Source organism: Triturus cristatus, chromosome 7 (assembly GCF_964204655.1).
Source record: "Triturus cristatus chromosome 7, aTriCri1.1, whole genome shotgun sequence".
NCBI lineage: Eukaryota > Metazoa > Chordata > Amphibia > Caudata > Salamandridae > Triturus > Triturus cristatus.
This window is the reverse complement of record NC_140590.1, coordinates 1679034187-1679056984: the sequence shown is the minus strand read 5'-3', so window position 1 is coordinate 1679056984 and position 22798 is coordinate 1679034187. Positions and strand designations below refer to the sequence as shown.

Here is a 22798-nt window from a genome sequence, read left to right as displayed (position 1 = left end):
ATTCACATTTAGGAAATGCTATATACATGTGCTTTAGGAATCTCAAATAGGGGATCCCTAGAAGGGGCCTTTGTGCATCTGAAAAGACCATTTAGCATTTCTTAATGGGCCGAAATATTGATTCGTCCTGTTAAGAAATGCAAAATGGCTTTGTACATCTGGCACTATGTTACTTCTCAATTCAGTCAGCAAGGGGCCCAGTGCCACGGGAGAGTGAACACTAACAAAAGCATCTGCAATATGGATACCACCAAAAAGAAAGCAACCATTTTCCTATGAAGAATCTAGTGCTTTAGTCTGCACTTGCTTCTTAGTACCACATCAAGCATTGTCAATATCAATAAGTTTGACATTTGTATGGTGCATGCTTGTCAATCCCACACACCAAACAAACATCAAACCTACTGGTTTTACCAAAACGTGGTATTTTGTTTACATTTGCATGCTTGGGGATGGGCTCCATTTTGATGTGTTCAACAGACATTCTCCAGTCCACTGCATTCTGATCAAACAGTGTAGACCAGCACAGCCTAAGGGGGGAATAAAAGACCTGACATGTCTTTGACCATACTTGAAATAACTCCCTTTTTGATAAATTATGGAAAATGCCCGCGTATTTATTTATTTGAAAAATCTTATAAAGCTCGAACATAACCCTTACGGGTATCAGAGCGCTGTACAAAAGTGGCGAAAGCAGGAGTATATATGTTCTGGCCTCCACATGGAAATGTCTCTTCAGCATCACTTCCAGAAGCTTTGTTTGGGGCGTCATTTCCAGAGCTGCACCCATTAGCTTCCCTCTTGCTGTTGTTTCTTGATCTGCTCCAGTTGAACAATGCAATCTCGGATGGAGGGGTACGGAGGCAGGGTCTCACTGGCACCTGATACTCTATACTATCATCGGCCCGATTATAAAAAAAAATATGAAAAATCATATAGACTTGTCAATATTGATTAAAAATAAAATATATATATATAATATATATATATATATACATAGATCTCTCTCTCTCTCAATTTGCATTCAAACTAATCAAACCTCAAACGTAATCAAATAGACCAACAATGTCACAGTATGTTGTTTTGTAGACCACAGAACTAAAAAAAATAACCACTTTATTCTCCAAATTATACAGGTGTATGATACGGTTTCCCTTCTTCATGTGATGCAGGTGTCCCGTGTGTGACGTAGAATATTACATTTAGTGCACTTTAGCTTATGGCTCGGTTCCAAAGCAGGGTATGTTACATGTATGTCCACCCGGAAGAGTATGGCTCAGGCCACAGAGCCGCCCTACATACAGTAAATGCACCTTAACGAAATCCCAGCACCATCCCTGAGAAGAACGACTTTTAAAAGATCTTCACACGTACAAGAAAAAACTCAAAAATATGCACAGAGAAGTTGTTTGCAGTGCACCAGGGCCAGTCCTGCTGCCCAGACATCTGCAGAACCCTGAATATTCCATTTAATGAAACAACTAAGAGATCCCCCTTTGCAGACTTGTAGGTCAAGTGGGAAGTCATCTACACCAGAGATACTGCTTTATATCTGTTCTTTTGTCCTCAAAACACCCAATATTTATCTTTTCTAATCTACCTGCACAGCGCCTGCTGGTCAGGGGGCCCCAAGTGCACCTGAAGCGTGCCAATCTGCTGTTGTTCATTCTTGAACTACTTCCTGGTTCAGGCTGGGGCCCCTTCTTCTGCTTTAGTAATCCACCTCTAGAGCCCTGGTCACATATATTCTCAACGGTGTGGGGAAGGCGTGTGGAATTCCCCAGGGCTTGCCTTTATCCCATTCTAGCATATTTAACATCTCCAAGAAGTCCCTCAAGAAAAAGGCCCTCAGAGTCCAGTTTTCTAGTCTTAAGTAGATGACACTGAGATTTATCTGCAAGTTAATGGCCCTTGCAAAAGGTTCACTACAGTGTCACCAGCACCTCTCTCTGTGGAGTTAGCAGGTGACGTTCAGTGATCACAAAAGGGGTAACTGATGCCGGAAGGCGAGGTGAAGCAACAGCATTAGAGTGCCACATGTAAGTGGTACCAAATAACAAGAAAAGGCCTCAGAAAAACAGTAGTAAAATAAATGCTATATTATGGATTTGAAAATCCTTGCACCGTTCATGGGCCCCAATCCTTTGAGGACCACCGAGCCTGCTGAAAACCTCAACATGGCCATCTCAACTCCTCGCTTCCTATGGACAGCAATGGCAAGAGCAAGCAAACACAAATTCACGGGGTGGTCTTGAAATATGAAGCCTCAGTCTTCTGCTCTGTGTCTAGGACTCACTTCAGTAGCATCAGCTCAAACGAGCCTAGACATACCTTTCCCAAGAGGAGCACAGGTTGGTTATGCAATGCCAGATGAATGTAAAACTAAACGATTCTAATGGTGAATACGCAGGGCTCCTTGCACAACAGATCCATGGTGTGCAGAATGCCACCGCACACTTGGTCCTGTGGATGCAGAGTCTCCATTTGGTTTCCCACACCTCCCTCCTAGCACAATCTAGCTGACTGTCCAGAAAGGATCATCTCCGAGGCAATGTGTTTCATATTTGAATGTGTTCATTAGGTAGTTTGTGTGAATCTGATATTCCATCAACGGGAAACAGCCTTTACAAGGAGGTTTTTACCACAATGTGCCTTTACCTCGCATTTTATACCACGTGTATGTCTTAACAACACTTGCCTTTAACATGCATTTAAGTTAAGTTGGCGGGGTGGTCTCCCCCACAAACACATTTTTTATAGATATAAATATATATAAAGAATGTGTAGTAATGGCACGCGTTCTAAAAGCATATGCATTCTAAACAAATGCGGGGCAAAGAATGCGTTGTAAAGGCATGCAAAGTATTTCCCTGCATTGTTCCATCATACAACCTTCCATCATCCTCTGGGATCATGAAGCCTGCTATGTATTCGTTTTTCTCTTTACCTCCTCGGCTGCTAGAGCCCATCCTTTCATCTCTTAAATCATTCACACCCGATCTTGGAGTTCGACCATATATACTTCCATTTTTACAAGCAGAGTGGTGCTCTTCCATATAGTGCCCCCTTTTCTAAACTCATTCATGGTACAGCCAGGGGGTTCCTAATTTATCACTCTCTTTAAGTCGTCCACTCCAATAGCTAGGGGCCGTGACTTGTTCTCATCTTCTCTTCATCCCACCCACCCTTAGATTATAGGGACTTGGAAGGTAATCTCTCCTTCAGTCTATACCACACATCCCTAGTGCACCAATATATTATCTCTTACATTTTATCCTATGCACTGCTAGACACTGGGTGGCCCCCTACTGTCTCCATTTCCTTTGAACACATCAACCCTAGTGTTTGTGGACCTCGATTTTTGTTCTTTCCAGAGTTCTTCTTCAAATTTGCTTTTTAACCCTAAGTATTCCACCTATCTTAACCCTCAATAGAAATCTGGAACAGATTTTGAACCTGAGGAATTGTCCACTATTGCTCCGACACACTGCATCTCCCTAACTTGTACAACTCCACTGACACCTTTCGGGAAACAACAAGCGTTGAGAGTAGGATGTGAGGTCAGGGTAGATGTGAGCACCAGAGGTTTTGACAGTGTGTGAGTTATTCATTCAGAAGAACTGGTCATCTGAGAGATATCAGATCTGAGGCTTCGCCCTATGTCCATCTCTCCATCCTCTTCCATGGGGAAGCTTCTGACTGCACCCCCATACCAAGCATCTTCATTCACGCTCTCTTGTGTTGCCAGGTGCATGTCCTTCCCCTCTTCCTGCTGTGGCACGACACAATGCCATGCTGCCGCTCCCGGACAGAAAGGCGGTGGCCGATTGGCTGGGAGGGGCCCCTCTTCTGCGATGGAGGTGGGCATGCCGCCAAAGTCCTGCGTCACTTGCACTGGTCGTGCACTGCCTTCTGGGCTTGATGGTGGACTCACCATCGCTGGAGGGAAAATGTAAAAGTCACCATTGATAGTGACTTCCTTGCCTTCTATGTGAACTCCATTATTAGCGCCTAGAAAGAAAGATGGAGAAGGAAAAATGTTAGGAGCTGATATATCAGGATGTCAGAGTTTAAATTTAAGAGATGTTTTTTCAAGGCATACTTTTCCGCTTCTTTACTTTTACATTTTAATCAAATTCCTTTCTTAGTTTACAATGACCAGTCATTCGATTGTACAAACATATTATCATATTTATTAGAGTTTATTCTGACTCTATTGCAGGTCATTTTGTTACCTATTGTAAGAGTTGTAGTAAAAATGTATTTTACTGAATTTTTAATAACAATTGCAGAAAAATACATCCTGTCCTAAATTATGAATCCATTTAGTGTCCACAGAATACAGTAGAGTTTTATTAAATACATTTTGCTCACTGAGAGAAGAAAACTATCAAATAAATTGTGTCAACGGTAAGTGGAAAAGAGAACATAAAATCTATTTATTGGGAAACAGCACGCAGTCATGTGTTATTTACTTCACCGAAAAGTATTTCTGCCAATTGTATAGTATAATTTGTTTTACCTCGCTTGTATTCTCACTTGCAGAAGGTTATGTTGCGGCCTGTGCTTAATTGGAGCCGGTGGTTTCCGGTGCTTGGCACCAGCACTTAATTATCAGCACCGGCACCTATAATGGTCTGCCACATGTTGGCGCTGTCTGTCTAATTTTGAAATGAGCACAACAACAGTTGTTTTTTAGTTCAATTTGCAATAAAAATTACTAATACCTGCTGCCCAAGTCATTTTTATAGTGTTGGGTGCCGGGATTAACCTTAATAGTCACACTTGTAGGAGTGTGGTGGTTAGTAGTTAGGTTGGCAGTACTGGCAGGGTCAATGGGTGGTGCAGGCTGCAATCGTCTCCTGACACTTATTTTTTTCATTTTTTTGGTGCAAATTAAGCACTGGTTGCAGCTTTTATCACTCCTCATTTTTTTTAAATGTCAATCACTATAACCATTTATCACCAACAACAGCAAAATAAATTAGTGTGCAGGAAATAGAAAGATACAGAAATTCGGCAAATAATGGTGCAAATATACACTATTTACATTTTAGGGAATTTAAAATTGTACTTTTTGTGATGTTAACCTTTAAAGGCACTTTCTCGAGATTTTGGGGGAAATTGCTGCACCACTTTTTCGACAAGTTCACAGACCATTACAAAGAACATCTATGCACTTGTTTTTGAAAAATGTGCACTCTTCTAAGTGTGTGCTATGCCGTCATCAAAGTACAGACCTTAAGAAAATCCATATTTCATGACAACCCCATGATTGCAGCAGTGGGCCAATATTAATTTGCTGACTGCACTTTGTGTGGATATGTATCCCCTTTGAGCCACTGCACATGTTTTTCAGATTCTCTTGTACTACAATGGAAAATTATAGTAAAATTAATTACCAAATAGACTTGTGCTAGGGATTGTGAAAATTGGGTGGTGGATAAAACTGTGACCTTAGTCATGAAGGTGTAGTGCCTTTATGGTTTTTAACATCTTGCCTAATATTTGGGTGAACAGGAGATGTATATATGAATGATCTTGAAGGAGACACATTAAAAAATGTTTGTTTTTTTCAAATCCCTCACACCCTACTGTAGAACAGAAAGATATTTTTGTGTGACATTCCAATGAGATTATGTTCTTTACAAGCAAAAGAAAAACCCTCCAAGGCACAGTACAAGTCAATTGACAATTTGAAAATGCAAATATATTTCAGGTAAGAATATGGGGGGAAAAAACTTGAAAAAAAAATCTCAATGCCAGCCTATGGTATTGTGTGCTTGGTAGATAAAGATTCACTTTAAAAAAGCAAAATATGTCCCATAACCAGATCAAATAGGCACAGGAAAGTTTATTTTCCTGTTTAATGTTTCTGTAACGAAACTGCGCATATGCACCACACCGACTGCCCGACATCTCGAGTGAAGAACTACTTATATTTAAAATTGCCTCCATGCCTTTTCTTGTGGCCTATTTCAATGTTCACAACAGCACACCTTAGAGCAAGCTCCGTGGGCGGTCACAGAACATTGGAGTAGTATTTGACAGTCGACTGGTGTTCAGCAGGCAGCACACGTATATAGTTTTATTTAAACCAGGCTAATTTTGTATGGATACACAGAGCGATCAGCACACTGAATTTGCATCTTACCTTTTTTATTTCGTTTTTGCCTCACAACTAGTTATTTCTCAGGCCCAATGAACATCAATTGGAATTCTGAATTCTCAATAAATCCAATGTAGTGATTCACAGATCTGCACTGGTAAAGAAGCTACATTTTCAATGGATTTTGGTTTAGGGCAACAAGCACGACCTCTTGATTTGGCGTGTGTTGGACTTCATATCTGCATTAAAACGTTCCCTGATTTCCTCTTTCTTTCACCCACTCTTCATTCACTTGAATTTTCGCTTCATGTCTTATCCACTGGTGCCCTCAATATTTTCGTCCAATATCATCCTCCCTGCCTTATTTTTTTGCTTTTGTTCCATCATCCTGATTGCTGCTTCTCCCCAAAAAACCTCTTATCCTCTTTACAAGCACTAGCATTTTTCCGAGCTACCCTCACCTGCATAGATCTGTGATCTGTTGCTGTTGTCTGCTCTCTGCCGTATCCTTTTTCGGGTTCGTTCAGGGTTCTCGGCGCAACTCTTCTCAGCAGGCACTGCTTCTTGAGGACCTTGGGTGCCAGGTCCTGCAGAGGGTGACATTGGTTCGGTCTCTTGCATGTACGGGCCTCCACCGAGAAATTCGGGTGGGACTTGTAGCTGAAGATTTTCCCACAGCATTTTCAAGGCAAGGTGATTTGGCTCGAAGCATGCTGGTATTTCTGACTGACTTGTAGGCACCTCCGCAGAGGCCGTCTGCGTTCCAGTAGGAACTTGCGACAACAGAGGCTCAGCCACAGGAGGTCTCTCCAAATTTTCCTGGTGATGTGGATTTGCTGTCTGTGAGGAAACACAACGAAGCACTGCTTTTTATAATTCTTCCTACACCAAACAATTCCTTTTCAATCAAATCTCTGTCCACTACCTAACCCTTTCATGAAAAATGTAGGGCTAGGGTAAGTATTAATTTTTTAGAATATAAATTATTTAATTTAATTTAGAGCTGGGGTTAGGTTTTGTGTTAGAATAAGTTAACTCGTTATTTTAATATTTTTAATATAACTACAATTAATGTAGTTAGTTTTAAGGTGAAGGCAATGGTTAGTATGATTACAATTAATTAAATTACATTCCAATTATCATTTGAGAAACATAATTATGGAAAACGTTTGTGCGTGTGGGGCAAAGTAAAGGTAGGATAAAGTAAAGGTAGGAGGAAAAGGGACATGAAATAAAAGGAGGGATGTGGAGTGTATGTGTAAGTAAAGATAGTTGAAGTAAGCAACAAGTGTATACTACCATAAATAAACTACATTATCTTGTCAATAATGTTTGTCCTAAATACACCAATCTTTTGTTTTCAATCCTAATGCCTTCCTTGAGACCCTCTCTTGATCCATCTCCATCCAAATGTTGGAAATTATCTTGCTAACATTCTAGAACCAACTTATATTCACCACGTTACCACTCCACGTACACATTCTTTTTTAATCCCAAATCCTCACAAAACCAAACACACATCTACTATGCAATGCCTCACCCTGTCCCATTAACACTTCCTAACCTAAACTGTTGAGAGTCCAGCCTCCATTCACCACTCCACACCTCCTCTTGTAACCTTCCTAACACTCATCGAAAATATCCCCATCCGTAGCATTTTGAAACACCGCCTAAGAGTTGGCCCTCATCACAGATTAAGGCTTCTTCACCATCTCCAAGAACTACCTTCATTCCTTCCACACAACCCACACTCTTATACTATCCCATGGCATATGCTTCAATAAACCAGACAACTTGCAAAGTCCTAAAATCTGAGATCAAAATGGTCTGGCGTAGCCCCCCTGCATCTTTTCTCTAGTGCCCCACCTAAGTACCTTGATCCATCACCGGGATATCCGTTAGGCAATATGGGAAGAGGTCAACACTTCAAAAGCATAGTACGAGCCAAACAACACAAGGTGAGTGCCAGGGCATGTTCTTCAGCTTCATGAATGTTTCCTTTTTGAACCAGGACACATCTGTCCTTCTAGAAGACAGAGCTCCTGTGCAAAATGAAGAAGAATGGGCCCACCAGCATCCCAACGCCTGGGACCTCCTTCATCTTGTGGACCAGCAGGCAAGCGTTTTAATTAAGGACAAGCATAAGGGAAAAGTATGAGTACGGATGCTGTTACGGGATGGAGGTTTCAGTCTTCTTTTTCCCCGGCTCTCTTTAATGGAGCAATCCTCCTGCAAGCTACCATTATATGCAAACCCTTGGCTGGCAGGATTTCGCAGGCAGGCATGCACACACATGTGCACTCACTCACAGACACGAACTCACTCACAATTAATTATGATTCACTCTTTCCCTCTCAACCCCTAATTTCTCCCACCCTGCTTTATTGAATCCTCCTACATTCTCTCTTTCCCCATCTTCTCTTCTGCCCCAGCCTTGTCCCTTCCACTTCAATCCTCTCCAGTTCAGCAGACCCGATCCCAAAGGGCGACAACCCACGACATTTTGAAGAGAAATAGTTTATTCACAAAGCTTATTCCTCATTCTCTCTCGAAAGTTTCCTTGTTTCTGCCTTTCAACCCCCTGACATTTGGTGACAGCCTCATGGATGCATAAGGTGTTTTAGAAGCAACAAGGATGGAACACAATATTCCACTTTTTATATCTAGAGCACCAAATTGTATCTGTCACTCAACCACCCTTGCTTACCAAATTCCAACCCAAACATCTTTGAAAACCACCCATATTTCAAGTGTATGTGATTTCCTTCCAGTACTCAACAACCAGCAATCTACACACATACACACACACATAAACACACTACATTTTAAATTCCATTCTTCATTTTCTAAATCTGAGGTTTACCAAAGCAAGCCACAAACTCCAAGAAGAGGTGAAGTGAAGAGAGCCAAAAAGGTGGGGTGGTGTGACCAGAGAGTAAGAAAGTATTAGTGGTGAGAAGAATGCAATGGCTAGAACCAATTGATGATCTCATGGGGCCCTTGACAGAGTAGGGTATGAAGATCTATTCATACACACATCAGGGGGAGACAGAGTTCTAATGATTGAAACAAATAACATTCTTCACGAAATATCCTGAATATTTAACCATTTTAGGATTCTTGGACAGTCCAATGTGGCAAGTTCATCTACGTGCACGTCTACTATTTTGTTTTCACGTTTTTGCATGGGTGTGTCCAGATAACCCTGCAAGTTCAGTGTGTCTGCCATGCAGCCAGTATGATCCCCCATCCCGTCTTTCTTTGTTTTTACTGCTGCAGTGCGCTCATTATCCTAGTCCACTTCACCTCATCCGTACTGCAATGCTAGGAGTCCGAGTAGTTTTGCTAACTTTATGACTTTTTGTTAACCTTAACCAACTGTGTCAACTTCATGAGTCTGGTGAAGTTGAAATGTAACAGTGTACAAAACAGCCTTCCAAAACTGAGGGCTTGATCTAGAGTTTGGAGGACTCTGCTGCAAACATCTAGAAGTACCCGGTCCCCAAACTCTTTGTCCGCCTGCCTCACATAGAGGGGAGGAGGTAGTAGTTAATATAATATAATATGCGGGCCCAATTGTTTTTGTTAACAAAATGCTTACTCTGACTGCTTGACAGAGTGGGAGCCGTAGGACGTAAGACTCTATGCCATCTGCTTTTTTTGTTTTAGGGTGGACGGTGTAAACCTTTTTTTCCTGTCAGTCACTGCCACAGGGACAGGAAAAGAAAACAAAAATTGCCCGCCCACACCCTAGGAGAAAACTCCCAGGAATGGGGGGGGGGGGGGGGGTATTGATTTTTTTTTTCTTTAAATCAAACTCTCACTTGGGGGTCTGTTTTTGAAAAACAAAAAATGTGATGACAGTACCGTCAGTCAAACCTTCTTAAACTGACATTGACCGCCATGACAGCCGTTCTTGTCACTGTAGGGAGTTGTGTGGTAGGCTGGCATGCACCTCTAAATGTAGCGGTTGGACTTCCCATTAGGTGGTGGAGATATTCCCCTTCGTCACCATAACGGAGTAAACTCCATCCGCCAAACTTTAAATCAGGACCTACGTCGTGTAGGAACAAAACCCTTCTAAAACTGCAATTATTCACAAGAATATTACAGCAACAAACTTGCGATTTTAATTGCCCTGATAAATATTTTTGCAGGCAATGTTACCAGCAGACAAGGCTTTGTCGTGGTAACAAGGTTTACAACTTTCAAGATGGTCTTCGAGTTGTGGCCTTTCTCCTTGGCTGTGTCAATGCGGGTCGGCACATCCCTGTCTCCTCACACCCCACCCCATTGGTCTTTCTCTGTCCCTATAGCCACAATATTTAGCTGGTGGTTCCATTTTTTTCCAGAGGGGGTTAATAAGTTTACCAAGAGAGACAGTGAGGGGAAAGCAGGAGTCACATTGCTTGCTTGGAACATATTGCAGTAAAATGTTTGCTTATGCACGTTTAGCAAAGTAGAAAGGACTTGTACTGTGGAAATGTGGATTTTCCTGATCAGTTATGTCCCCTATCTTGGACCCCAACGGTTCTATATGCATGTTACAAGTACATGTATGTTCCCTCCAGTTCCAGTTTCTAAGACGCAAACATATGTGTGTCTACCGTCGACATGTTCTCTGTCAGATCCGCCATCAATGGGCTGGATATTCGATTCCTAAGTATGAAAGGCCACCGACTTTATATGGCTAAGTTACTCCATTTTTACAGTTCAGGCAAGTAGGCCCGATTCTGTCCTCAAAGCCTTTCCCTGCTCTCTGTCTCTGACAACTTCAGCTTGAGCTCGCATCTGTATCCATGAACTTTGTCCTACTCCCTGTGCAGCTAACAATGTCTGCTTCGGCCAGTTTTCGCCTGCCTGCCAAGAAGTTGTATTTCACCTTCGAATTATCTATTTTGCTCTTCAGCCGATGCATTCCTGTCTAGTGATTTAGGTAAACATTTCCTTTAGCTCACAAGCAAGGATTCAGCCTTTCCGTCCTCCTGCAAGTGATTCATCGCCCTGCTGCCATGGAAAGTTTTCTATCCCTCGCATCTCATATAGACACTTAGACGTTTGTGCACGCACACAGTCAGTATAGACTAGATTCTGTCCGAGAGTCCTTCCTTGTGGATAACATAGTTCTTTAAACATAGGATGTTAGATATGATTTGGGATTAGGTTGACTTGACCCCCCAGACTTCTCGTCTCCACATGTAGAGCTAAATGTCAAGTCCCCTTCACCCCTAGTTACACGTCTATCACACGTCATGCTGCTGCGCGCGCATCTATGCCAAGTATTATCTTATAGATCCACCTATGTCTGATAATCCTAACCAATCATGTTTCTTTTATTCCTTATTACGCCTAGTTTCGATTACGTACCTGTCATGCCACTCTTCTTATCAAATGTTACGCCTTCTACATTCATTTCATTGTAATGTACTTATTATAAAAATGCATGTCTGTCAATAAAGTATTGTACTTCACTTCCTGAACCCTCGTGGTGACGGAACCTGAAGGCCGCGACTCGAGTCGGCCATTTTGAATGGAATAAAGCCCATTTAGAAAACCTCTTATACCACGGATTCTGCCTCTTGTTATTTTGAGCTATTTTACTTTATTTTAAGATTCCGTATGAAATTCAGTACGGTAAAGAAGATTTTATTTACCACATAATGGCGCCCGAACAGGGACACTTTCTCATCTCACGCGCCGGCGGTGCGTTGCAGGCCCGGTCTCCTGCCACAGCTGGACGGACCATAAACGCGTACCAGCAGGATTTCCTGTAAGCTCCCTCCGGTCAAGCGGGGGCGACTGAGGCTGCGATCAACCCAGACGAGGCGGTGAGAAGTGCGAAGTATCCCGACCAGAGCCTAGCTGAGAGAGCAAGATCCGAGGTATACAGAGGCCCACCAGGTCTTTCGAAATCCCGATGTCCAGAGGGTCCGCTGTCCGCAGTTATCGAGTCCTGTCCATTCTCTGAGGCCTTCCGTTTCAAGGAGCTACTCGGTGAGTACCATCGCCGGGGAGGCGTGTTGACGCGCACATAGGTTGTGCCGGTCAAGACGGATTTGGGTACACAAATCCGGTCTGCACTGTTTAGCAGTGTATATGTACTGTTTAGCAGTATATCAAGTATTCCGAAGAATTCAGTTATTGTCGAGAATTCAGCGTGGTGATTAGTTAGGCAGACTGTCATCATTGTCGATCATTGTTACAATGTTTAATGTTTAATGTTTAAAGTGTTCAAAATATTGTAGTATGAATGACTGTTCATTGTTCACTGTTCATTTATTGTGTTTTTCGTATTAAGAAAATTCAAGAGTAAGTATCAGATCAGTTGTAAATATGCCGCTCTTCTCGAAGTTAAGACAGATTACTACCAGAAAAGGGGTGCTTGAAGAAGCAGTTCCTATTCCTCCTAGAGACACTCCAGGGCATTTTATGTACCATAAACATGGCTTAGATGCCATATTATTTCTTGATCTATGGGTAGATTATACCAAGGGATTGCCGGAAAGTCAAAGGTGGCCCGTAGCGGGAACCTGGGATGCAGAATGCATCATGAAAGTGGAGGAAGAGTTATGGAAAAGAAAGGTCAGACAGTCACAGAAAGACGCTGTTGAGTTATGGCGTAAAGAATCTCATAGACGAACAGAAAAAGCACGTAGACAAGAAGAGAGGAGTAAAGAAAGTTCAAATAAAGTTCAAGAAAATCTATTAATTAAGGAAGGTATCCGAGTGAAATCAGAACAAGTGAATAGACAAAGAAATGCTCTTATGAATGGTATGTATCCCCTTCTAGCCGAAGGACTACCTAAAGCTGTTACAGAAATACCAAAAGACTTGCCACCCCCATTATTTCCAATTAAGGTACATCCAAAGGGGCTTCCCAGAACCGCAGAAGATGTTTTTCTTTCCTCATATCTAGACGACGCAGCTCCCGAGTATGCTAACGCCACACCACATAGACCGTCTGGCGGAGGGGTTCAACGTCAGGATCAGGTATCTGTCCCCGTGCAACAGCAAGTCCCGACACAAGCTTCGGCAAGCACATCTGTTTCCGCATCTGTCTCCGCAGTCGACTCTACAGGGGTATCGACACCCATAGTTGCTGTGTCACGTTCAACGAACCCATTCACACCCGACGTCCCAGATGGGGACACGGGAGGGGCTAGCAATACTTTCACACCACCTAGAATAAATAAACTTGTCTTTCAAGAGTCAGCACATTCACGTACACCTAAATTCGTAAGTGAACGTACGCTTAAGGAACTTCTTGTAAATTGTAGATATGACCCGGTGGTTGGTAAAGAGGACGAAATGGTCCTGGCATCATTACGTATTAGGCGAGCCGCAGAGTATTTAGCGAGGTTACCAGGGATGACTACGCATCTGGATAACATATATCATTTTGTTCAAACAGGACGAGATCCAGGATGTATTAACAGAGCTATGGAATTCCAGAAAGTAGAGATACAGGGGAAACTGTTACGTTTCTTCATAAACTGTGTAATCAGAAATCAAGATCGTCCGGGGGTAGACCCGAATGCAATGCTTATTCTTACAAGATGGAGTCAGAATATATCAGAAGGGAGACACGATAAGCAAAATTGTATAATAGCCATGTGCCGAAAAATACGTAAAGAAATAGAGCGTATTCATGAAGAAAGATTGGGAACAGACGAGTTTGAGCAAGATGAAGTGTCCGAATCAGGGAATTCCGCAAGACAGTCAGAGACCATAGCCTATGTAGGCAGAGGGAGATCCTGTGAAAATACTAGATGTTTTTCTGATCCCATACACTCTGTATGTCCAAATAATGGCAGAACGTATCCGACGCCTGTAATAAATCTGAAATCTCCTGAACATTCGTTTCAAGCCGCAGATAAGATACTACGAGAACGAAGGGGTTACCACCTCCTCGATTCCATGGATGAGCAAGAATTAGCCAGATCAGCCGTTCACTGGATTGACAGTCCTGAAAAATACGGTGATGAGACCGTAGCACACACGTTTTTTAATCTCAGTACAGATGAACAACGCTTAGCTGGAATCTATATGATTCAGCAACTCCTCATATTATATAAGAGCCAACATGCTGACCCCGGTCCTTTACCTGATATATTAACGGAACTACTCACGAACAGATGGAGAGGTTCTAGTAACAAGCTAATTAAAGAGATATTAGTGTCACGTAAACAGTATGTCCTTTTTGTAAATCCAGATTCTCTCTCCCTGCCCCGCAGAGAAAGAGCACCGTACTATATGGATAGACAAAATCCTTTACGAGAAGTACACCCAATAAAAGGCGAAGACAATGAGTTTCACCGTGTATTTGTTTACACACCCATATCAAAAATGGAATTATTAGAAATGAAGAAAGTAGTACCTAGTCACGACAAGGACCCAGCGGGTTTCCACCGAGAAATTAAAGACATGTTACTGATGGGAGAGTACACCTTTCCTGATATTATGACGATATTAAAGGTGCTTTTGCCTGCTGGCATTTATGAAAAACTGAAAGAAAAAGAGTGGGAAGTGGGAGACCAAAAGATAGACTGGACAGCATTAGCAGAGGAAGAAAGGGGCCGAGCTGCAGGTTCGGGGCTCGGGGATAAAGTTAAACTGTTACCAGGTTTACTAGTACAGGTACTGCCACGTTTATTAACTACAAAAAAGGAAGATTGGGGTGCAATCACAGCCTGCAAACAAAAGCAAGATGAAGACACAAGCGATTATTATGCTCGATTTGAAAAATGTTTTGGTATAAATAGTGGTATAAAAGCAAGTAGTGACTCATATCCACATTTATTTGTGACAAAATTGGTGGAAAATGCATTGCCTCCAGTGAAGAATAGAATATTGAAATTCGAGAGTACCTGGCAAAGTAACACTCCGTCGCAAATGCTACAAATGTCACAGTATCATCACAATAGAATTAGGGATGAACAAGAACATGAGCATAGACGCATGAAGGATACAAAAATGAAAATGCTAGTTTCTCAGACAGTACCGGCAGATGGTCACAAAAAGGGTGTGACACATTCTGGTGATTCTGCAGTTCCTGTAAAAGGAACCTGCAATTACTGTAAACAACTAGGCCATTATGTACATGATTGTCCAGTCCTGAAACGTAATATAGCTACAGGTATTGCAAAAGAGAGACCACGATTAGTTAGACAAGATCAGAATGAACAAGGAGCTATGCAGCATGGACAGTCCATGCCAGTTCAGCAACAGGCAATGCCAGCCTCACAGCAACCCATACAGTTTGTGCCAGCTGCACCACCGTTGCCTGCTACTGCCACACAAACAACGACACGACAAATGTATCAGACTGCACAGTATGAATACCCTGAATATCAGCATTACGCATGAACCAGCCTAGAGAGGGAAGTTGACTTACCGCTCATCGAGATTCCTGTAGATCAAGAAGGACCTTATGTACATAGTGAATTATTAGGTCAAAATAGAAAATTCTTACTCGATACAGGGGCAAGTCGAACAACAATAAAACGTAGTGAAGTTCCAGGGGCACCCCTCTCAGGCTCTCAAAATGTTTCCCTTGGTTTTTCAGGAAAACCTATTGTTAATGAAGTATCACAGCCTCTACCACTTACGATAGGACCTTTGACACGAACTACAGATCTATTGCTTACTAAATCATGCCCAGAAAATCTGTTAGGAATTAAAACTCTGAAAGCACTAGGAGCCATAATATGTTGTTCTCCGGAAGGAGTAAGGTTGTTTTTACGTGATTTTAAAGGTCACTATGTGTCTAGAGACATGGATCCCCGACTACAGACTTTACCAGTACATCTATGGGCACAAGGCCCTACGGATGTTGGCTGCATGAACATTACACCCTATCGAGTTACATTGAAAGCAGGAGTGGTACTACCACGAATGCGACAATACAAGTTACCGCATGATGCTGTAGTGGCTTTGCTGAAAATCATTGATGAACTGATTGCCCAGGGAGTAGTTATAGAAACAGACTCCAATATATGTAATTCACCGATAATTCCGATTCTTAAACGAACTGACCCTACTGCCCCACCAGTATACCGATTGGTCATTGATTTGCGTGAACTAAACAAATGCATTGTACCACAATTCCCTGTGGTCCCTGACATATCATCATTGTTGACAGCAATTGATTCCGAAGCAACATTCTTTACTGTAATCGATCTCAAGAATGCCTTCTTTAGCGTCCCAATAGATCCGGAAAGCCAATACTTGTTCGGATTCAGTTTAAATGGGCGCAGCTTTAAATTCTCACGCGCTCCCCAAGGATTCACAGAAAGCCCCAGCATCTACAGCCAAGCACTGAAACGAGAACTTGACAGTATCCACATGCCAGTCAATACTGCACTGCTTCAATATGTCGATGATCTGCTGATCACCGCAAGAAGCGAGTCAGAATGTGAAAAGGCTTCTCTGACAGTTTTACATTTTCTAGCCGACAAGGGGCACAAGGTGTCTCCTTCTAAGCTGCAATTCTGTGTCCAGCGAGTTATTTATCTTGGTCACTCGCTGTCCAAGGAGGGAAGGCAGCTTACACCAGATCGCATCCAGTTAATTGCTAACATGTCAATACCCCAGACACAAAAGGAGGTGCGGGCTTTCATAGGCCTCACTTCATATTGTAGGCAGTGGATCCCTCAGTACGCATTTCTAGCAAAACCACTCATTCAGTTAACCACACAGGAGGCAGCCACATCGACTGTTCTCCCTTGGACTCAGGAACATACACAAGCTTTTGAAAGCCTAAAGGAAGCTTTATGTCAAGCACCTGTTTTAGCAACGCCATGTTATAGCAAACATTTTACACTCTTTGTTACAGAACGCGAAGGTACTGCCTTGTCAGTACTCACTCAGGATCAAGCAGGATCACGCAAGCCATGTGCTTATTTTTCCAGTACATTAGATCCCGTAGCTCAGGCTTTGCCTGCATGCCTGAAATCAGTGGCCGCGACAGCCTTAGCTATCAGACAAAGTGATGCCATAGTATTAGGACACCCATTGACAGTACAAGTACCACATGCAGTAGAGGTTCTTGTGAACCGAACACAAACACAACACTTGACCATAGCAAGACTTACCGGTTATGAACTGACATTGTTTCAACCACACATAGAGATCCGACGGTGTAATACATTGAATCCTGCTACACTATTACCTGTAATTGGAACAGACCCACTAGCTCATGATTGTGTTGAAATCATTGAAATAAAGACGAAACCTAGACAAGACTTGACAGACGTTCCATTGTTAGATCCAGACCTGACGTTGTATGTAGACGGATCGTGCATGAGAGCAAGTACAGGAGACTTAGTGGCCGCGTATGCAGTCACAACAGACACTGAAGTTATTGAGACAAATTGTATAGATACTTTGTCAGCCCAAGCAGCAGAACTTATTGCTCTAACACAAGCCTGTATTCAAGCCACAAATAAGAAAGTTAATGTATACACTGACTCACGTTATGCATTCGGAGTTGTACACGACTTCGGCGTGCTGTGGCGAGAGAGAGGTTATTTAACCTCCCATGGTGCCCACATTCAGCACGGACCCCTCATTCATGCTTTGTTAGACGCAATACATCTACCCACTGCTATATCGATTATGAAATGTAAAGCACACACGAAGGTTACTGATACCATTTCTCAAGGCAATGATTTAGCTGACAAAACAGCTAAACAGACTGCTCAGAATCGCACATTAGACATGACAAAGCCAATAGTTCAGACACCAACACAGTGTATGACAATTAAGGACCCCGCACTTGACGTAATTGACATACAGACACATGCCACAGCAGAAGAAATAAAGAAGTGGACTGAACTAGGAGGGATCCAGACAGATCAAGGATGGATGACGAAGGAGAAATCTGTATGGTTTCTCCCTGATTCCATGGTTCAAGCCATTATAGCTACAGTTCACAGTCCAGCACATTTAGGAGAGAAGGCTATGCTAGACAGCATTCAGCACATTTGGTTCAATAAACATTTACGAGCAGCAGCTAAACAAAAAGTTCGTACCTGTATGATATGTTGTCAGTTTAATCCAGGAAAGAGTGTTCCCGTAGAGCAGGGTGGATTTCAGCCTCCTGACCATCCTTTTGAAGTCCTCCAGATGGATTATATTCAGATGGAACGTTGTCGAGGATTCAAATATGTTCTCGTAGTTGTCTGCGCTCTCTCCCGTTGGACAGAGGCGTATCCCGTATCAGATTACACTGCCCCGACTACTGCCAAGCAGCTAATTAGAGAATTCTTCCCACGGTACGGTTTACCACGTGTTGTATATTCAGATAACGGTCAGCCTTTCTCATCCGAATTAATGAAACATGTCTCACTCTTGTTGGGATATCAGTGGAAATTCCACTGTGTCCGACACCCCGAGGCAGCAGGTCTCGTGGAACGACATAATCAACTTTTAAAAATCAGATTGTCTAAAATATGTCAGGAAAAGGGTGTGGACTGGATAGTAGCCTTACCAGTTGCGCTATTTTACATGAGGATGGTAGCACACTCTCGAACAGGGCTATCGCCTTATGAGGTGATCTTTGGTAGGCCACCGAATATGTGGGGGACGCCTATACCCCGTAAAATAACTGATGTTGACTGTAATATGCTGACAGATTACCTGGCTTCCTTGATGTCTGCACTACAATCTTGTCGTTCACAGGTAGTCGCAGCTTTTCCTGACAACACCGAGGTGAAACCTCATGACGTAATTCCCGGCGATTATGTTCTCGTCAGGAATTTTGATCGGAAAACCCAACTGGAGCCAAGGTGGAGGCTTCCTAAGTTGGTCCTGCTGACGACCAGAACAGCTGTGAAGATCGAAGGGAGGAAAGGCTGGGTGCATTCCAGCCATATAAAAAAATTTCATGGACTTCCTCCTGACACAAACAGTACTCCCCGTGTGTCTTCCCCCATTGACTCAAAGCTACCTTTGGCTGAGGCCAGTAGCACCGAACTCTATAAACAGAAACTCAGGTCCAGATCTAAACTGTCGGACGATTTGATTGTTTAAGTCCTCTCCAAGGTGAAGCGGTTGAATCTGTCCCGACATGTATCCCTTAGGTCTGAATCATGTAGAGTCCAGAATCATAATGAAACGACATGCTTATTGTAAATCACTGCGTAGCCACTGTATTGTGACTTTATTAATTTTGTTTTTCTTGAGTTTTTTAATAGTTACTGCAAGTATATTGTTGCATATGTATTATCCTGTTTCTAAATGTGCTTTCAATATAACTGGAGAACATTCTTTTAGTAACCTACCCCCACATGAGTTGTCCTATAGACTTGCGCTGCGCAATAACACATTCATTAGTATGTTACATCATTTCCATCAGACTAGTAATGCCACCAATTGTTGGGTGTGTGGCCGACTTCCTCCCTATCAGAATAACAAAGGAGTTCTGCCTTTCTTTCCACATCCGTTCACACACAATGGCTCCTGTGGAGCATGGTTTAGTTTATTAAATTCCATAGACCCAGACACAGCAGTTTATCAACAACATTGGATATGGGGAAATCTGAATCTAGTTTTATTCAAAGTCTGTCACCCTAATAAGGAGGGTCACCCCAGTAGAACAGGAACTGATTTAGAAAATGAAGTGTATAAATTAGGTAATTTTACGCCTAATCTTATGATTTTGAATGTCAAATCCGAAGTTGAACTAATTCTGCCCACTATGTCAGTATTTCCAGTTAAGGGTGAATTATGTGTGAAAAAAGTTGGTTCCATACATATGGGCCATAGTAAATGTGTCACTACAGTAGAATATAGTGATCAAGGTAAATCTTCATTTAGAGCTTCTCGCCATTCTTACTTCATATGTGGCCAGACGGCATATATGCGTCTGCCTCTAGATTGGGATGGTACCTGTTACATAGCATTCCTTTTGCCACCTGTTTTCCTAGCTCCCCCTGATTATTATCGAAATGTTCATTTAGTACACAATAGAGAGCGAAGAGATCTCCCAGTTGTCGATTATACTGAGACAGCATGGGACAAATATGTAGATTTCAATAAAGGTATCTTTCCCTATATAGGTACAATATCAAATAGTAAGCTGATACGCAGACTCACCAAGACTCTTGAAGCTGTAGTAAACGAGACTATAGCCGCCCTAGGCAATCTGACAGAGGAACAATCAGCGATGAGAATTGTTGTTCTCCAAAATCGTCTTGTCCTTGACGTCATCCTGGCCGATAGGGGCGGAGCTTGCAGGGTCATCGGATCCAGCTGCTGCATATTCATACCAGAAAATTCGCCATCTGTATATAAAGCTATAACACGCCTTCATAAGATTGTAAGCCAGATACACGAGAATCCAGGCACTTGGACGTGGTCCGGGTGGTTTTGGAGTGTGATATCAGCCTGGGGATGGAGAGTTCTATCCTTCCTAGGTATTGGCCTTCTCATACTATTCAGTTGCTGTCTATGTCTACAATGTGGACCAGCGATTTGTGGTCTGTGTGCCACATCGTGTATTCCACCACCAAGGTCTCGTTCAGAATGCCGGAAGAAGAAGGAAGAAGAAATGATGCTCCATGAGCAAATCGATGGAATGATGAAGATTGATGTCTCTTGAAGGGCAAGAAGGGGACAAGGAGGGAATGTGGAAATGTGGATTTTCCTGATCAGTTATGTCCCCTATCTTGGACCCCAACGGTTCTATATGCATGTTACAAGTACATGTATGTTCCCTCCAGTTCCAGTTTCTAAGACGCAAACATATGTGTGTCTACCGTCGACATGTTCTCTGTCAGATCCGCCATCAATGGGCTGGATATTCGATTCCTAAGTATGAAAGGCCACCGACTTTATATGGCTAAGTTACTCCATTTTTACAGTTCAGGCAAGTAGGCCCGATTCTGTCCTCAAAGCCTTTCCCTGCTCTCTGTCTCTGACAACTTCAGCTTGAGCTCGCATCTGTATCCATGAACTTTGTCCTACTCCCTGTGCAGCTAACAATGTCTGCTTCGGCCAGTTTTCGCCTGCCTGCCAAGAAGTTGTATTTCACCTTCGAATTATCTATTTTGCTCTTCAGCCGATGCATTCCTGTCTAGTGATTTAGGTAAACATTTCCTTTAGCTCACAAGCAAGGATTCAGCCTTTCCGTCCTCCTGCAAGTGATTCATCGCCCTGCTGCCATGGAAAGTTTTCTATCCCTCGCATCTCATATAGACACTTAGACGTTTGTGCACGCACACAGTCAGTATAGACTAGATTCTGTCCGAGAGTCCTTCCTTGTGGATAACATAGTTCTTTAAACATAGGATGTTAGATATGATTTGGGATTAGGTTGACTTGACCCCCCAGACTTCTCGTCTCCACATGTAGAGCTAAATGTCAAGTCCCCTTCACCCCTAGTTACACGTCTATCACACGTCATGCTGCTGCGCGCGCATCTATGCCAAGTATTATCTTATAGATCCACCTATGTCTGATAATCCTAACCAATCATGTTTCTTTTATTCCTTATTACGCCTAGTTTCGATTACGTACCTGTCATGCCACTCTTCTTATCAAATGTTACGCCTTCTACATTCATTTCATTGTAATGTACTTATTATAAAAATGCATGTCTGTCAATAAAGTATTGTACTTCACTTCCTGAACCCTCGTGGTGACGGAACCTGAAGGCCGCGACTCGAGTCGGCCATTTTGAATGGAATAAAGCCCATTTAGAAAACCTCTTATACCACGGATTCTGCCTCTTGTTATTTTGAGCTATTTTACTTTATTTTAAGATTCCGTATGAAATTCAGTACGGTAAAGAAGATTTTATTTACCACAGTACTCACCTGGTGTCCCTGCCGGAAAACCATCCCTTTAAGAGAAAAAAGAAAAAAATTGAGCAAGTTAAGCATATGCATGAACACAGACTTTAGACCAAGTATGCTATCCAATTGTTGACAAAGGCTATGATTGATCAACCCAGAAATCTCTTGTGCCACATTCTCTTGGAGATCTTTTGGCTTCTGGAGGCACAAAGAGTCTCTGAGCCAGCCAATACAAGTGCTTAAAGTAAAGTTTAAATATTTCAGGTAATACAGATTGCAGGGTGTCCCACAGTTCATACTGGCTAACAGGCGATGATAATACAAAATATAAAAGAAGGTAGTATGTAAATTAATTGAATTTTTTTTTATAGACACCAATATCTCAGAACCGAAATACTCTAAATTCCATTTAGTTGCAACACAAATGAATAGTTCGCCATGGTCGTCGAAAATAATAGTAAATGAACAATTAAAACATAAACTGTTGACCAAAACGATTAAAAAAAAAAAGTTCTTATCAGAAAAAAGTTGTGGACCCCACAGCAAGTTCCAGCTCAGTAAGGTAGATAATACTAAATTAGAAAAACAGCTAATGAGACACACGTAGCGGTAGGAAGGGCCGGAGAAGGGTTAGGAGGAGAAGTAAGGGTACAGAAAAGGGCTCCACAAAAACAGAGACAGAGAACAGACCAGCATTGAGACTGCAATAAACACATTTTAATAATGCATGAAGGGGCGGGTTGGGAGTGTACCCACCCCAACACCCCTCAAGAAAAATCACGTTGAAGGGTTGGAGAAAGTGGGAAGGAACAAGAGAAAAAAACAGTGGAAGGAGAGAAGAGTGTGACAGCATCTGGGAAGGGGTGAAGGAAAAACACTTTTGGTATAAACA

At 42.4% G+C, this 22798-nt stretch overlaps 1 protein-coding gene across 1 annotated transcript in view; it reads right to left on the bottom strand.

The window, feature by feature from the left end:
- Nucleotides 1-1099: 1099 nt before the first annotated feature.
- LOC146812689 (tumor necrosis factor receptor superfamily member 3-like) overlaps nucleotides 1100-22798 on the bottom strand; it is a 131953-nt gene continuing 110254 nt past the window's right edge. The window contains exons 8-10 of the mRNA XM_085619793.1: nucleotides 21928-21953; nucleotides 6571-6949; nucleotides 1100-4011 (exon numbers count right to left, since the gene is read on the bottom strand). Coding sequence (XP_085475919.1) covers nucleotides 3608-4011; nucleotides 6571-6949; nucleotides 21928-21953 — 809 coding nt within the window. The 3' untranslated portion in view covers nucleotides 1100-3607. The remainder of the gene's footprint in view (nucleotides 4012-6570; nucleotides 6950-21927; nucleotides 21954-22798) is intronic.